This window comes from Oryza sativa, chromosome 1 (assembly GCF_034140825.1).
Source record: "Oryza sativa Japonica Group chromosome 1, ASM3414082v1".
Taxonomy (NCBI): Eukaryota; Viridiplantae; Streptophyta; class Magnoliopsida; order Poales; family Poaceae; genus Oryza; species Oryza sativa.
In genome coordinates, this window is record NC_089035.1 from 39297408 (window position 1) to 39315071 (window position 17664).

Sequence of the window (17664 nt, forward strand, 5' to 3'; positions counted from 1 at the left end):
GAGCTCCGGCCATTTCCCCCTCCCGTGCCGCCGACCTCGCCGTGTCGCCGAGTCACGCTCTACGCCACCGATCTCTTCGGCGCGCCGGCCAAGGGAGTGGAGAGCGCGAGGAAGACGAGGACGGATTAGCCGCCGAGCCGGATCTGGCCGGCAGAGGAGAAGAGAGGGGGACGGCAATGGAGGAGAAGAGAAGCGGTCGGCCGCACGGAGGAGCTCGTCGTCGATCCGCAGCCAGCCGCATGGAGGAGCTCATCGTCGACCCGTAGCCGGTGCCGACGCCGCTCGTGACACCCCGCCGTCCGCCGCCCGGCGCGGCCCGGCGAGGAGAGGAGAGGTGGAGCCCCCGGCGCCGGCGCCGCTTGGGTCGTGCCGCCAGAGCTCCCGCCGCATCGTCCCCCGTAGGCACGCCGCCGAGCTCCCGCCACACCGTCCGTCGGCAGGGATGGAGATGGATTCACGGAGGAGGGCGCCGACCGACGCAGCCGCCCGATGCCGTCGCCGCTCGGGCCGGAGGAGGAAGGCGGAGGCGTGGAGGCTGGACGCCGCTCGTCCGCTCGTCGTTGTCCCCTGCTCCAAGTCGGGCGTCCGCCGCCGACATACCGCCGCCGTTCGAGGTCGATCCCTCGATCCGCCGCCCTGCCGGCCCGCCCCGCCCCCGCCCCGCCGTGGAAGGCCACGGCGCCGCCGCCGCCGCGCCCCGACGAGCCGACGCCACCTGACCCCCTCTTCGACCTGCGCTTGAGCCACCGCTCCGCCCAAGTTCCGGTGACCTGTCTCCGCCCGGCTCTGCGGTGGGGAAAGGAAGAGTTGGGGGAGAGAGAGGGGAAAGTAAAAGGTGAAACTGTAAAAGTAGTAGTGGTGGGACCCACTACAAGCTAGTACTTGTATATGGCCTTGTGGAGTTTGCACTGTGAGATGTGTGGCTAATACAGTTCTTGGTCTACGTGGCATGTAAGGAACACCAAAACTTGATGACGCACTGTCAATGGCCTTAACCCCACCTTCGTCCCTGCCCCTCGCGCAGCAGTAGCAGCTAGCTCCAGCTCCAAGACGGAACCAAACGAAACGAATGTGAGCAGCAGAGAGCATGTAAAAAAAGCGAGTGATAACAAAAGGGCGAGATGAATCGCGCCTTTGATCTGAGCACGCAAGCGATCAGCTGCTGCAGCAGCTGCAGCAGTGGGGAATGCGAGAACTAAATGTACGGGGGAGGGGGAGGGAGCAGCAGCAGTCAAGACTCTCAAGAGGCGCGCACACACACATGGCTCCATCCATCCAAGATGCGTGGCATGTGATGGGACGGCTCGTCCCTTCATGCAATCGCAAGCTGCTGCTGCCGCCTGCTGCTGCAGCATTCATTCTGATCTCGCCTCCCAAGGGAAGGAGAGGAGAGAGTTGGAATTGATCGAGGATGGCTGGGGCATGGCCGGCACAGAAGGGCGCGGCAGGGCCACGCGAGAGGAGGAGGTAGGAGTAGGCAGAACCACCCACCCGGGCTCGCAATAACTTCGTCATTCCCTCGGGTTGGCTTGGCTCGGCTCGCCTCCCTCCGTTTTGTCCCCCCCGTACGTACGCACCCGAGCCGGGTCCCTACTGGATCATTCCCTCACCACCGCCACCGTCAAATGCACGTTGCACGCACAGTGTCGTCGACACCGTTTCTTCACTTGCTCTGAAATATGGCCGGTCGGTCATGACAAGCAAGCACAGCAGCACAGCCATTAACAGCGCGCGGGTGCAGACTGTGCAGTACTCCACGCAGTAATAGTAGCAGTACGGGCAACCTGGTTAAAAACGGACGGATGGGTAGCCATCTGCAGCAGTGTGTGGAGGGAGTAGTACATGATCAAAGGCAGGCGCGGATCCCAGGAATGATGGGAGAGAAAGGGATAGTCGATCGCGCGTTTCCGCCGGACGGACGAGGGCCGGGATGGATGGCCCAACGCGGCCGGCAGATCGATCAGTGCTCTGCATTGCATAGCCTCACTTGCTGCGCCTCGGACGTTGACAAGACGGGGGGAGGGAGTCGCTTTGGCCGAGGCCGAACGCGGTATACGCGCACGCACATTGTCGTTGTCTATAGTCGTCGCTACGCCTTTCAACTCCAAGTCTGAACTCCAGGGGGGAGTCAGAATCACCACAAATCATCACCCTCCTCCCCTGGGCTCTAGCTCTCGCGTCGGGAGTTGCCGTACCGCGCTGGCCCCAGAAATTCAGCACATGAAAAGACCCTGCGTGGTTCAAGTGCAAACATGACAACTCTACAAGCCAGTAGATGATGGTCCAGCGTTGTCTGTTTTGATAACCAGGGTAGATCGATCAATAGAGTATATATGGATTTATTATAGCCACAGGTAACAAACCAGACCCGTACTAAGCGGAGTAGTAGTAGGAGGCTCCTATCGGATAGCCTAATGAGATAAAGAAAAAGCCAAAATTTAAATTTTCAAACTTGATTTTAAGATATTTTCAACGTAGTTTCTTTTTTAGCATTGGCTTTTAAGAGCAGGTACAATAGCAGACTATAAGCCAGCTATATATATATTTTAAATAGATAAAAGAAAAGAGAGAAGAGTAGCGGGCTACAGATCTGTAACCAGCTGCAGCACGGACTTCAAGACGTAATGTGTGTATGACATGTGAGACTAGATATTAATAGTATAGTAAGGAACCATTGTATGAATTGGCTATAGATAATTTAGAGCTAGTAGTTCTATATACTATTAAACTTGCTCTAAATCACCAAGAACGTATATATAAAGTTTTAACTACAAACGACTTAGAGCAAGTTTAATAGTATAGCCAACTACTAGCTTCAATTTATCTATAGCCAATCTAATAGCTCATTTATACAATAGTTGTATACTACACTATTAATACTTGGTCTCACCTGTCATACACACACTGTGTCTTGGAGTCCGTGTTACAGCTGGTTACAAATCTGTAGCCCGCTACTCTTCTCTCTCCTTATTTATCTCCTTAAAATATGTTTGTAGCTAGCTTATAGCCTGCTATTGTACCTGCTCCTCTTAGAGCACCCGCAATGGTAAAGTAAGGTGCTATCTATAAAACATGTACATCTCAGCAATAGACTAGATTAATAGTAAACCACCTCAATAGTATGTCTACATGGGTATCTATAGCTCTTTAATCCATTGTCTCGTTTTTCTCTATAGACTATCTCCAGATTAGTAGATAGCTTTGCTCTCTCTCTTCATTTAATCTCTTCTAAGTAGAAAAATATGCTGACATGGATCTCTTGTAGAGATTCTAATGATAAAAATTGCGGGTGCCCTTATTAGAGAAAAAAGCAAATGATGGGGCCGGGAGTAGATCGAGCAGAGCGGTTAGCTATAATCATCACGCTTGTGCACTGACAATAAAACCATGCCGTGGCAGGCAGCAGCAAGCCGTGGTGTGTTCCTCTCTCCCCAGTCGGTGGGTTCACGTGGAGGCTCGCGTATGGTCAAGCCGCCGCCTGGCTAATGATGGGTCATCTCGGAAGCGACATGCGACTTCGCTCCTCTCTCGCGCGTCGCGTCCCCATTGTTTTCCGTGTGTCGCGAAACCCCGATCGACACGAGAGGCCGCCCGCCACACCACGGCGTACAGTACGTCGCGCCGTGCAAACGGCGCGCGCGCGGTTTCCGCGACATGATGCGGCTTATTAACCGATCGAATTACACGGAGGAGAACACCACGCACGCCGCGTATAACGTACGCGCGTACACGTACCGAGGGAGACGTGAACCGAAGGAATTGATAGCGAAATAACCACATGGCAGTGTGCGGCGGGAAAATAATAAAAAAATCGTTTAGTATAATGTTTAAGTCAAACATTGGAAATATAAATCATGAATAACTCTCAAGTTGTTGAGTTCAAAAATGTAAAAGTTATATGAATAAATTTGTCTTGAAAAATACTTTTATAAAAGTATACACATATCACTTTTCAATAAATATTTGTATAGAAACAGGAAGTTAAAGTTGTGTTTTGGAGACCGTGTCGTTGTTCTAAACGACTTCCTTTACGAGTACGGAGGGAGTACTAGTAGAATATAAGAAGTTTTAGAGTTAGACACGTTATTCATAAAAAAATGTAGAAGTTAGTGGTGGAGGATTGTAATTGGATGAGTAGTGGAGGTAGGTGAGAAAAGTGAATGGTGGAGAGTTGTGATTGGTTGAGAAGAAAATATTGATGGAGAAGTTGTTATATACTGCCTCCATCTAATTTTGATAGTCATATTTCTAAATCTGAAAAATTTATTTTTGATAGACATATTTCAATCCAACAACTTATCATCTTAATGGCTTTCTTATATTTAATGCGTGACTCTTTATTCTTCTATATAAGATTGGCTACATGGGCATTGAGAAATGTAAATATTAATGAATCGTTTGTTTACGAGGAATGACTAATAGCATGTTTAAATGGATGATAAGTAGAATCACTTATCCTTGGTATGTGTGCCAAGATAAAATATGACTATCAAAAGTAGATGGAGAGAGTATTTTGGAACAAATTCTAAAGGTTAAAAGTTGTTACTCCCTCCATCTATTTTCGATAATCATATTTCCAAATCTAAAAAAAATATTTTTGATAGGCATATTTCAATCAAACAACCCATCCTCTTAATGACTTTCTCGGATTTGATGCGTGACTTTTCATTCTTCTACACAAGATTGGCTGCATGGGCATCGAGAAATGTAAATATTAATGAATCCCTTGTTTACGAGGAATGACTAGTAGCATATGTTTAAATAGATGATAAGTAGAATTACTAATTCTTGGTCTGTGTGCTGAACCCTCCATCTACTTTTGATAGTCATATTTCATCTTGGCACATAGACCAAGGATAAATAATTCTACTTATCATCCATTTAAACATGCTACTAGTCATTCCTCATAAACAAACGATTCATTAATATTTATATTTCTCGATGTCCATGTAGCTAATCTTGTGTGGAAGAATGGAGAGTCACGCATTAAATCCGAGAAAGTCATTAAGATGACAGGTTATTGGATTGAAATATGCCTATCAAAAATAAATTTTTCAGATTTGGAAATATGACTATCAAAAGTAGATGGAGGGAGTATTTTTGTGACGGAAGGAGTAATCATTAGTACACTGCTTCAGCTACGCGCGCGCGCCGCAAGACTATTCCTGTACACACGTACACTGGTACATGACGATGACACAATAAGCACGTACTACTCCACACATGCATGTAGTAGCGGCCGGCCGGGCTCCCCGGTCGGTGCCACTACGCGCGTGCAGAGCACTGATTAAAACCTTAGCTACTGTAGTGGAGTATAGTAGGCTAGTGGTGTATAACATCATGTGAAGAAACGCCCAAATTAATTGCCGAGCTAGAATTGGCAGCCGACCACCTGCCGCCCGCGGTCCAGCCTCTCTGATAGTCTGATCTATAGTGTCTACTGCAAACTTAGCCAATAGTACTGGCTAGCTGCTGATTTGACGATTAATTCTCATGGCTATACGGCACAGAATTTACAGCCGATCGATCCAACGACAGTGCTAGCTCGCGAGCAGTCCAACTTGCGGCGTCGATCGATCGACCGATCCCGATCACTCGAGCGCTGTACGTACGCAGCCGCAGCGCAGTACAATCTGCATCATGATGAGGGGCTTGTGGATGCGTGAGTTGTGACCATCACGGTATTGAATAGGAAAGGGCCCTGGGACAGGCCGGGACCCCAAGTGCTCAATCATGCAAATGCTCCACATATTTGCAATTGCTATGCTACTCCTACTACATGCATTGAATTCTGCTTACATATGCATTGGTTCGTGCAATCGTGTGTTAACCCTGAGCTGAGTTTTTATTGGCTTGCAGGCAGGAGGAGGGGACGAGAGGGGAGCATCGGATGGCCCGCGCGCGTTCTGCCTACGTCGATCGCTGCTGGGAATAGAAATGGGCACTGGCCCGCCCGGACCCAGGGTGCCAATTTCTCTCCTACTCCAAATACAAGTCCTTTCAGGGTTTGTTTAATTTGGGTGTGTTTAGTTTACGCTAAAATTGGAAGTTTGGTTTAAATTGGAACGATGTGATAGAAATGTTGGAAGTTTGTGTGTGTAGAAAAGTTTTGATATGATAGAAGAGTTGGAAGTTCGAAGAAAAATTTGTAACTAAACTCGGCCTTTGTTTGTCTGTCAAGAACAAGAACATGTATGAAAGAAAAGGTAAAAAAACATACTACTAGTAGTACATGAAAATTCCAGGACTAATTTAAATTTAGGGAACAATTGAGAATATCCTGACCGACCTGCTCGCGGCCCGCGTTGCTAAGTGTCTATTCGATCGGAAGCTATCTTTTATCACGGCAAGGACATCTGACATGGATATGGACGAATGGGCATATGGTGATCTTGCAGGATCCCAGCTAAAACTAGTACCAAATATATTTGGGTACCTTAAGATTCTAGCTTAGTTTATTTTTTGATTTCTGTAACTACAGTTTCTCGGAATCTAAATGAAAAGGTATGTTTAAGGGTATGTTTAGATCTACACATACTTTGTCACCGTTTACTAACAAATATTATTACACTTACATAAGTTTAAGGTGATCAAATTCTTGACTGCACCTTAGCAAGCCTAAGGGAATTTTCAATTTTGTAATATTTTTTTTTGTCAATGGCATGTGAGACCTAGTTTGTTGGAAGAGAATCTTACCACAGCTGTGGCTACAACCAAACAGTTACTAATATAATTAAACTTGTCATCTAACCTTAATTATGGCAAAGTGTGGCAACCAACCACCTCATGTTTGAGTAAGCTTATTATATCAACAACTTTATCGTATCCGTATTGCATGCAGATGTATTGTTTTCTAGTATGCAAGAAATATGTATCTCTTCCACTGCATGCAAGGCACAATTGGTTTTGCACGAAGATTTATTGCTTTGGCATGCAAGGACTAGTGCTTGATTGCCATGCAAGCCAATCGGATGCTCATGTACAATTCGCATGCAATCGGTTTTAGGACAAAAATGATTTTGTTTCGTTATTTCTAAAAGCCAGTTTTAGATTAACGCTTTTATCTAAAATCATCTTCCGTGGTGGTAGTGGCAACCGAGTTCTCATACAAGAGAAGTATAATGCAACTAATATTTCTCGATCTACGTACTACTTAAAAGCGAAGTGGTCGGTTCTCTCCTCCTCGCTCTGTGCACACGATGGTACGAAACTCAACCACCACCTGTCCTCCATTCACACTTCTAGCCCATTGTATGTGCCAGAGCAGCTCTTACATAGTCATATGAGCCCTTTGTAATGCACAAACATATTACTGTATGAAAATATGGTAGAGACGTATTTTTTTTAAGAAAACAATATCTTACAATCAAGCACATGTTTGTCATATATAAATTTTTCTAACAAAAAGGAAACAATAATTTATTTGATATAAATTCGGAAAACTCAAATCATCCCTTAAGGGGATATCTCCTCATTTTTGCATGTCACTTAAAAAGTCATCAAAAAATTTGAAAAAAATAGTGATATGTCACTTCACAAATATGCAAATTTAAATTCAACTTATACAAGTTATTTTTGTTTCGAATTGTATAAGTCGAATTTTAACTCGCATGTTTGCGAAAAGATATATCATATATTGATCTATCTTGATAATTTTTTTTAAAAAAATCGATAGCTTTTTTATCGATATGCACAAAACGAGGGGATATCCCATCGAGGGACAAAAATCCACTTCCTATAAATTCATTGTCAAATTAAACAATATTGGGGGCAGAGTAGTTGACTAATAAAAGATCCAAACAAATTCTCAAGGGTTAACCACAATGGAACTTGTGATTCCTATATATTTTGTGCAAATTAACATTGTGACGTTCATGTTACAATACACATTTACGCGGCAATATATTGATATGGTATTTGTTTTCATGTTCTACAGAAAAAATGATACCATTTCTTTTTAAAAATATGATTTGAGGGTTTCATGTTCTAATATCTCCTACTACTATTTATTATCCTCTGTCCATTCTCAAATAACTTTCATTGGTTATTATTCATCGTCAAACTAATTTGATCGCTCATCGATCTTATAGCAAATAAATTCAAATATTTCAAACATATTATATATATATATATATATATATATATATATATATATATATATATATATATATATATATATATATATATATATATATATATATATATATATATATATATATATATATATATATATATATATATCTTGAAAACGTGATGTGTTTATCAATGTGTTCTACAACATTACTATAATTGTATTACTTTTGGTAATCATTACCTAGCTAACATTTGGATTTTGTTAATGGTGAAAGTTGAATTAGTATGGTGTTGAAGTCGTTGGTGTATATAATATGGTGTTGAGTGTCATTGGTGTATGCTTGACTATAGTCATCAGAGTAACTTTCATTGGTTATTATTCATCGTCAAACTAATTTGATCGCTCATCGATCTTATAGCAAATAAATTCAAATATTTCAAACATATTATATATATATATATATATATATATATATATATATATATATATATATATATATATATATATATATATATATATATATATATATATATATATATATATATATATATATATATATATATATATCTTGAAAACGTGATGTGTTTATCAATGTGTTCTACAACATTACTATAATTGTATTACTTTTGGTAATCATTACCTAGCTAACATTTGGATTTTGTTAATGGTGAAAGTTGAATTAGTATGGTGTTGAAGTCGTTGGTGTATATAATATGGTGTTGAGTGTCATTGGTGTATGCTTGACTATAGTCATCAGAGTTCAAATTTTGATGCCTAGGACTTGTATTACACGCTCCCTTTCTTTGAGCGTATAGTTGAGAACACATTTAAATGTAAGTGTGTTAGGAGATGCATACGAGGGTAGCTGAGTATATGTGTGTGCACACGTCTTCCAACGTGTCATCGAACAAAGGAGAGAGCATTTATTTATTTATTTATTTTTGTTTCAAATTTGATTTTCTTTTTTTTTAAAAAAATGGTATATTTACCACAGATCCAGGGTCCCGAATAATGCCCTCATATCGACAGTGTAAAGTTGCATTACTATGTTATCCGATGTTGCTACTTGACAGCCCTAATTGATCTTATTACATGCAGAGGATCAAATTGGCTGTGGGATGTCCGGTCCCCAATCCGGCCGTATATCCCTTCATTCCATTCTTTCTGCCCCCCTCTCCCTCTCTCTCTTCCTTAATGGCTACTCATCCAATAAAGAACACAGATATCAAATTCCTCCCCTTCTCATTTCCTCCCCCCATCTTCGCAACATACAGTACTCACCATCTTTTGGTGGCTCTCTCACTCTCCTCTCTCTCTCCCTAGAACAGAAACCCAAACAAAACGGGGCGAGGTAGTAGCTAGGGGGAAAAAGGGAGAAGTTTTCGGTTTAAAAGGAGAGAACGGCCCGGCCGGAAGTGGTGGAAGGCGAGGAGGAGGAGAACACGGTGAGATCAGGAGAGAGGAGATACCGGCCGGCGGAGGCGGCGGCGCGGCGGCGCAGGGATAGCGGGAAAAAAGATCGCGCCTAAAAAGGGTACGTACGCAGCCATCCACCGCCGGCGTCGGATCCGATAACATCTTTGCTTTCTTTATCCTCCTCTCTCCTCTTTGTTTTTTTTTCTCTTCCTTGGTTGTGTCTTACTACTAAGTCTATTATTATAGTTCAGTCACACTCTTTTTCTTGCTGGTTCTGATTGACTACAAAGCTGGGGCTATTGATCCAAGAAAAGCACATGCCTTGACGTTTCTTCAGTTAGCTAGCTAGTTAGATGAAGATATTCAGATGGAGTGTCTCATACGAACAAACTCTTGCAATTTCACTGAGGAACCAAAGTTTCAGACTTTGTGTTACAGTTCGGAAAATAATTCTTTTTTTTAACTTGTTTTCTCCCTTTTGTTTTGAATGGAAAGAAATTATGTCGTGATTTTGGTCCCCTTATTTGTTTTCATGTTTTAGATGGAAGGGGCACTAATGTATGTGCATTTTTAGTAGCTTATTTTCTTGTGCTTTTTAGGCAGTGTTCTCCATGTTTAGCAATACAATAATACAGATGGTTCTTTCTGTTTATGCCCTGCTGGTTTTCTAGCAACTTCCATAGCTTTATGAGGAAAAGAAAAAATCTATCTATGGTAATAGAGAACAATATTAAAAAGATCGGCTCTTCTTACCTTTTGCACTTTTTCTTTCCCAGGCGAGGAGGATGGCGTCATCGTCAGCGTCGTCCGTGCCGGCGCCGTCGGGGTCGGTGATCACCATAGCGTCGGCGTCGGCGTCGGCGGCGGCGAACACGGCGGCGTGCGGCACGGGGTCGCCGTGCGCGGCGTGCAAGTTCCTCCGCCGCAAGTGCCAGCCCGACTGCGTGTTCGCGCCCTACTTCCCGCCGGACAACCCGCAGAAGTTCGTCCACGTGCACCGCGTCTTCGGCGCGAGCAACGTGACCAAGCTGCTGAACGAGCTGCACCCCTACCAGCGCGAGGACGCCGTGAACTCGCTCGCCTACGAGGCCGACATGCGCCTCCGCGACCCCGTCTACGGCTGCGTCGCCATCATCTCCATCCTCCAGCGCAACCTCCGCCAGCTCCAGCAGGACCTCGCCCGCGCCAAGTTCGAGCTCTCCAAGTACCAGCAGGTCAGATCAATCACACACACACGCCGTAGCTTGTCTTCCATCGATCACGCCGCCACGTACATCGGTTACATTTGTCGTTGATGATGTGCCGTTCTTGGTTCAGGCGGCGGCTGCGGCGGCGGCGGCTTCCGCGTCGACGGGGACGAATAACGGGCCGCACTCGATGGCGGAGTTCATCGGCAACGCGGTGCCGAACGGCGCGCAGAGCTTCATCAACGTCGGGCACTCGGCGGCGCTCGCCTCCGTCGGTGGCGCGGCGGCGTGCTTCGGGCAAGAGCAGCAGTTCTCGGCCGTCCACATGCTGTCGAGGAGCTACGAAGGGGAGCCCATCGCGAGGCTCGGCGGCAACGGCGGCTACGAGTTCGGGTACTCGACGTCGATGGCCGGCGGCGGGCATATGTCCGGGCTCGGCGCGCTCGGCGGCGCGCCGTTCTTGAAGTCCGGCATCGCCGGCAGCGACGAGAGGCAAGGCGCCGGCCAGTAGTTGGGAGCGCTTGATTCGGCGGTTGTTGTGTTCGTCTCTGCATGTCAGGTGTGGCTTAGCATTCTTGCAGTACTGTGGCACTGTGCTCTTGTCTTCTTTTAGCTACTGTTCTTGAGATAACACTATTAATTAGCTATAAGTCTGAGTGTGTGTGCAGCTAGCGATGCATGGAGTATAATACGATGTTAAGTTGCTAAATATGGCGCATTATGTGGTGCTAATTTCGTGCTTAATTTGTCGCTAGCCAATCAGCCATCCTATAATTCTCAGAAACTTTGATTGCAATCCGGCCTTTGTACTTAACTTAATTCCTCTACACTTGTGTTCATTAAGAATCCGGCTTCTGTTTTCGCATCACTGTTTAGCTAGCTTTTAATCGGGCAGTACTTGTTAGAGTGTCCATGCATGCACTACTTCACAGTACTATATATAGTGCACGAACCTTAATTACCATCATGCATATCATGGTTACCTGACAATGTTTCGTGTAAAATTTCCCGATAGAATTATTCGAAGGACATCCATAGTTTGACCTCATGTGCTGTAGCATGCCATGGATGCACAGCTAGCAATGATAGCATGTCATGCCTGGTGTACTGCAATGTACTACAACTTCACTTGTGAAAAGACGAAAAGGTTGAGCTAGTTTACAGAAAGTATTTTACTGTAGGTTTAGAAAGCTCCTGCCAAAAGTTGCTGAAATCAATACGGGTGTTTTCTGTCAAGTATCACAAAAGCTTACTAGCAAAGCCTGCAGCAATTCAGTTGAACTAGCTCTACTTATATTTCATGTCTTGTGTATGCTTGCAATTTTGCTTGCCAAATGCAATGAAAGTGAGTGAAAATGCCGAGGAATATTAACATGCGTGCGTTGCTTTGAAACAATTTTGAATATCCATGCTAATCAAACCAGTTAATTTGGGCTGGTCTGGGAGCGCTCAATTTAGCACTTCTAGCTGAGTGTAAAAAGGAATCGTCTATGAAATCTTCTAGCTGAGTCTAAACTATGTATCGCATATATTTGTGTCTTTGTATTCTCAGTGATGATCATGTAAAGCTTGTGAAATGTGAATAGATCTCTCCTGGTCTTAGTCTTAAAGTAAAGGGGATTTAGAAATGTTTAGGAGTACTTTTTCTATATGGTAGGGAAAAAAGAGCTCTGGATATATAAATACGTAATTTGTAATTTAACATGTTGATTCACTTTTACCATTGTTTTGCAGGTTACTGACTAGGAAATTAAAATTCCCTAAGTTCTGGAAATTGAAGCGGTGAAAAGGATCGTAAATTAAGGCTCATGCTTAGGAGGATTGCTCGGTCTATTTTACATGAAGATCATGCGTGTTCACTCTGTTAATTTGCCTTGTCAATGCTTATCTTTTTCTTTCAATCGATCATCCGCAATGTCGAACATTTTATTTGTGCCTTGATCTGTTGCTGGGATTGTTGCTGTACTGTGTGCATGCTTGTCCCTGATTTTAGCACTTGGACGGCTACCTTAATTAATACTACTATATTGATACTGCTCCTATATAGAGGCTAGCTAGAGTCGATGCTGCAGTTGACCTTCAGATTAATGTTGAATCTGTTTGACAAATCTGGTGTCGTATCTTGGCTTTGACATGGCATGCTGATGGCCAAATTCTAAACTTTGGACCAATCTAAACACAGCTATCATTCCAATTTCAATCAAACTTTTAATTTTAGTGTGAACTAAACACAGCCTGGCCTAGATCAAGTGACAAATGGTGAGGATGTATGTACAGACCTACTCCTAAGCTGCATTTATGTATAGTGCATGCAGCTCTCCTGTTTCTGTGTCTCTCGCAGTGAGTTTGCTTGCACCAAAGGCAAAATGGCAGGGAAGAGGAAGGTAATAAAAGTCTGCTCCAATATCTCAGCTTTGATATCTCAGCCCCTTCGTAGGGGAGCAGTACTACTCTGCTAGTACTTCCATGCAACATCTCTGAAGATTCATCACATCCTCCATAGTAGTACTAGGTTAAATGAAACCTGGAGGGGTCTTTCAAAATGTCACATCCTGTGATGAGCTACTTGTCAGTCTCTAGATTGCAATCTTTCAACGGTGAACCCGAAAAGGATCACGCACCGCGAGCTACCGGTATACTAGTATAGCTACTCCGATCCCGTTCATGACACTCTACTAGCAAGACGGCCTGGTGAGTACTGCAATACAAACGAGCCTTTTGATCACCTGCAATAAGCCAAGATCGAATAATCCCCAAGGCAGTCAACGTGAATGCAGCCCTGCAAAACGCACAGATAATTGTATCCCCCTGCAGCCGATGATACGCTACAGAAAAACCCGCTGTGGTGGCTTGGTGTGTTTGCCGTGCTTCGCTCATGACATGGCGCATGCATGCCGTGAGTGCATGATGCATATATCTGTGGCAGTGGTAAGCTAGCCATAGCTCGCTGCCACACACCATTTTTTGCAGATCACACAGTGTGCTAGTGTGCTAGCTGATCGATGATGATGATGATGATCCATGATCCATCGATGATCGATCGATGGCAAGATATTACTAGTAGCACTGTATTTTTTCTGAACTCTGCATAAAGGCTACTAGTACAGTGGTACTAGTACTACTGCTTAGTGGTTGACCAATATCACACTTGGAGTGTGTCATTCGGTTTTGATCCCTCTCTGTACTGTAGCTTGCGTCTTTCTCTCTCTCTAAAGCTTTGGGTCTTCTGTTTGAGGAGGCAGAAGGCATGTTGCAGCGAGTGGCAGGACCAAATAACACAAGAAAGAGAGAGAGAGAGTGTGTGATGCCATCAATGAGAGAAGGCAGGAGGGCAGGCCTCCCAAAAATGTCGTCCTCCATGCAGGAGATATTCAATGCACACGACCCTGCATTCATGGCGGCATATACCAGTGCACTATACGGGCATACCATCAACAGTTGCAACACACAGGCAGACAGGCTCGTCCCATGGCTCACTATAGCTATCTAAACCTTAGGTTGTCTCTCGCACACGCACTCACAGTGCACACTTTGTCCATGCATGCATGACTTCGGTTTCAGTTTGACTTGCAATTGTTAAATAATCCAGATATGTAGACCAGTTTAAAGACAATCATTTGCAATTATTAAACCTAAGTTATATAGCCACTCAAAAGACTATATTTGAAAACAGAGATATGGTTACTGTAGTCAATGTGGATATCAACAGTAGAGTACTTGTACACTATGGTGTGATCTCTGATGTGGACATGTTGGGTAGAGGAGTAAAACGCAGTGCATGGTTGATTGGCAGTGATTTTTGTCCATGGCCCATGGGCCTGATAGAACATCAAATTTTCATACGTACCTACGCGATATAGGCTTTTGAGTGTGTGGGTTTATAAAATTGTACGGTTAACATAGTTATCACGTGCCATAACCTTTTCAATTTTTGAAATCATGGTATACCTCATGATAATCGCTTAGTTTTTACAGTAACCATGTAGTTACTGCGATAACCAGCAAGCCGCGGAGTGACGATAACCCCCTCCAAAACGGCTTGGTGAACTCTTATCTAGATGGATCCTCGGTGGGACAGGAATAAAACCTCTCAGCGTTTTCTTAGCAAGAACATGGTACCTACTTCTGGATCATAAAATGCGTGCCAACAAACTTAGGCTTGCTGGATAGTACTGTTTGCACACGTACTAGTAGTATGATTTTGAGAGAGAGAGAATTTTTCTTTTCTGTTTTCGAAACAGGCATCAACTGTTTCGAGCAAGGGCAGAATTCCTCACCTCCTGTTTCGACGGCCGCGCGTATGAACTGCTTCTCGGACAGAGTGACACAAACACAGCAGCAGCATTGAGCAGCATTCCTTCCATTAATAAGGAACGGGGAGTGAGTACATGTATAACTCGATCGATCGATGCAATCATCAATGATGGCGCGCGGCCGGAGGAACGGACGAGACGGCAACAATGATCATGACCACCGACGCTCCCCCGCGCTCCCCCGCGCGCTGTTGCGTCGCGCGCGCGTGGCAGCAGCTACCGTGGCTAGCTCAACGGTGCGCAGAGCTAGGCGTGCAGGCGCGCGCGACGGCGCGAGAGAGAAATTAACAGACGCTAGCTGCTGCGTACGCGACGCCCCCGCGGCCGGTAAACGCGAGTCGCTTCTGCCGCTGCGGCTCTCATCACCTAGCTCTCTCCCCTCCCCGACGCGAGAGCGCGATCGCACGCGCGCCTCCCAGTGATCGATCGAGTTTTTCCGGCGCGCGCGGCGTGTGCGGCCGGCACAAGGATTCGGGTTCGGGGGGAAGCAGCGTTTCCATTCCACGGACGAATAGTAGTAACGTGGCAGCGAGTGGTTGGGTTGGGTTGGGGCGGGGCGGGCGGCATACGCGACGTACGGTGGGGTGCACGCGTACGTACGCAGGCGTTGCATCTACATTCTCGTTCGTACTATTACATGGGTTCTGACCGACCCACGTTGGCGCGTCTCTCGTCGCCGACGTCGTACGATCGGCTGCGTGACGCGGCCCGGTGATGCATCTGACACGGATTTAATGGGTGGATTGCACCCTGCACGTGGTAGTACAATTAATGAAAATCTTTTGAGCCTCGGAAACCCTGACAAAGCCCTCCCTCACAAAGCTCACGGAAATAACCGCACGGTGAGATCGTAGGGGGGCGAGTGAGAGATACCGAACCGAAAAGCTCATCATCCGGCTGTTCTTCTGAAATTTTAAGTTTTGGTCTTCTAAAAACCTAGTACTACTTCACTTGAGAAATAGCCCCTATAGAAACCTTTTTATAAAAAGATTTTAACCTCAACACAACGTCTTCGACAGTGAATTAGAACATCTCAACGTCATACATTTTGGCGCTGAGAATTTTACCACGCATGCACGGAATCCAAGATAGGAGTGGTTCTAAAGGGTGGATCTAAGGCTCAGATAATATCTTTGAATTTCCCGTGATTAAAAATATCTATAACTGTTCTTTTTTAGTTGATGGAAAAAATACTTTTTTGGATGTAAAGCGTTTGTAGGTGGCTTTTCAAGTCCGTCACTCACTCATGCGTTTGCGCGGGCTCTGAAAAGCTTATAGTTCCATCATCAAGGGGCTCAGCACCAATGACATTGACGTTAACTATATATATACACTATAAAATGTGAATGTGTTTCATCACACACAAGATGACAAGTAGTCTGGTGGTTAGATAACCTTTACATCATGATAGGTATACTTCAAATTCAAATATGTTTTCATTGGAAAAAAAATTTATGTGCTTTGAAAATGTAACTCTATCCGTGGGGGATAAACTACCAAAAAAGAAAACAATTGCGAATAAAAAGCCTCCGCTGCTTCTAGGAGTCAAATTCGGTACCTCAAACACAAAAGAGTGGACATCACACCACCACGCTATGATAGCACTATTGTTTACTTGGATCTGTTAATTTTTTTAACAATGTATATGATGTCAGTGCCAATAGTATTGACAGTTTGACACTGAGCCTTGAGCCCTTGATATGGTCCATGACCACGAGGCAATGTTCTCAACTCCAAAGTTTGTGGCACCGAAATACATATCGTCGAGATGCTGTATTTGTTAGAATATGATTTTTTTTTAAAAAAATAAGTATTTAAAAGGTCCAAATTGTCAAAAAATATTCAGTCTATTCCTCCCTAGCGCTAACGTGGAATACGATGCTGGAATGCAGGAGCAGGACGAGTGATAAGCATTATCTGCAGGATAATTCCAGTGGTCCATTGCCCGGTCGGAATGGGCATTTGGACAACTCGCAGGGCATGGAAAGCTATCAACTGCCGTTGGCCTCTCCATGCCGTCGTCAATATTTCTACGACACCATGAGAGTTGCAGAGAGAGAGAGAGAGAGAGAGAGAGAGGAATGTCAATGCTGCAGTGTTGCATATGTGTATGTATAGCGATTTGAGAGAACAAGACGGCCTGAACAGTGGCAATTTAAGCCTGGAGTTGAGAGGAGTGCAGCGTTGCCACTGCAGTATGTCATCGGCATTCGGCAAGAGGAGTTATGGTGCTATGTGCCTATGTCGATCGCCGGTGGCTAGCTGGTGTAAGATGAACAGTGAGGGTAAGGGTCAATGCATTGTGGAGCAGTATCAAGTGTATCATATACTACTACACAGTGGAAATGGAGATATTTTAGAGACAAACTGAAGAGTGAAGACTGCAGTGTCACCGGCTACCGTCTCTGTTTTTGTTTTTTGCTCTGAACTTCTGATTCATATTCCGATTGAGTTTTTCATGGGATCTGCAGTTCTATACTATCTATTTTTATAACCTGTCAGCATATGAATATGGTCACACATACTTCATCATTTATGCTGATGATACCAACATCACTTGATCCCAAACTTGGGATTATCTCATGAGTCATAACGCTAATGCAGTTCAGATATTTCGAATTTCACACTAACTTTTTAACGCGCTGCAACCTACAAACAATGAACATGACAAAAG

The 17664-nt window shown here is 44.6% G+C and overlaps 1 protein-coding gene across 2 annotated transcripts; it reads left to right on the forward strand.

The window, feature by feature from the left end:
• The first annotated feature begins 9294 nt into the window (after nucleotides 1-9294).
• Nucleotides 9295-12782, forward strand: LOC4324906 (LOB domain-containing protein 6-like). 2 transcript variants are annotated; one of them, NM_001405450.1, is made up of 4 exons: nucleotides 9295-9608; nucleotides 10267-10704; nucleotides 10808-11236; nucleotides 12412-12782. In NM_001405450.1, the coding sequence occupies exons 2-3, from the start codon at nucleotides 10276-10278 to the stop codon at nucleotides 11186-11188; spliced, it is 810 nt and encodes a 269-aa protein (NP_001392379.1). In that variant the 5' UTR covers nucleotides 9295-9608; nucleotides 10267-10275; the 3' UTR covers nucleotides 11189-11236; nucleotides 12412-12782. The 2 variants fall into 2 exon arrangements, with proteins under 2 accessions (NP_001392379.1, NP_001392378.1); NM_001405449.1 differs by lacking the exon at nucleotides 12412-12782 and having other exon boundaries at nucleotides 10808-11483.
• The last annotated feature ends 4882 nt before the right edge of the window (nucleotides 12783-17664 follow it).

Excerpts from the sequence above, each read along its gene's own strand:
- LOC4324906 (NM_001405450.1), top strand. The coding sequence starts at position 10,276 with ATGGCGTCATCGTCAGCGTCGTCCGTGCCGGCGCCGTCGGGGTCGGTG. Across the intron at positions 10,705-10,807 it reads AGCTCTCCAAGTACCAGCAG|GCGGCGGCTGCGGCGGCGGC; the intron begins GTCAGATCAATC and ends TTCTTGGTTCAG.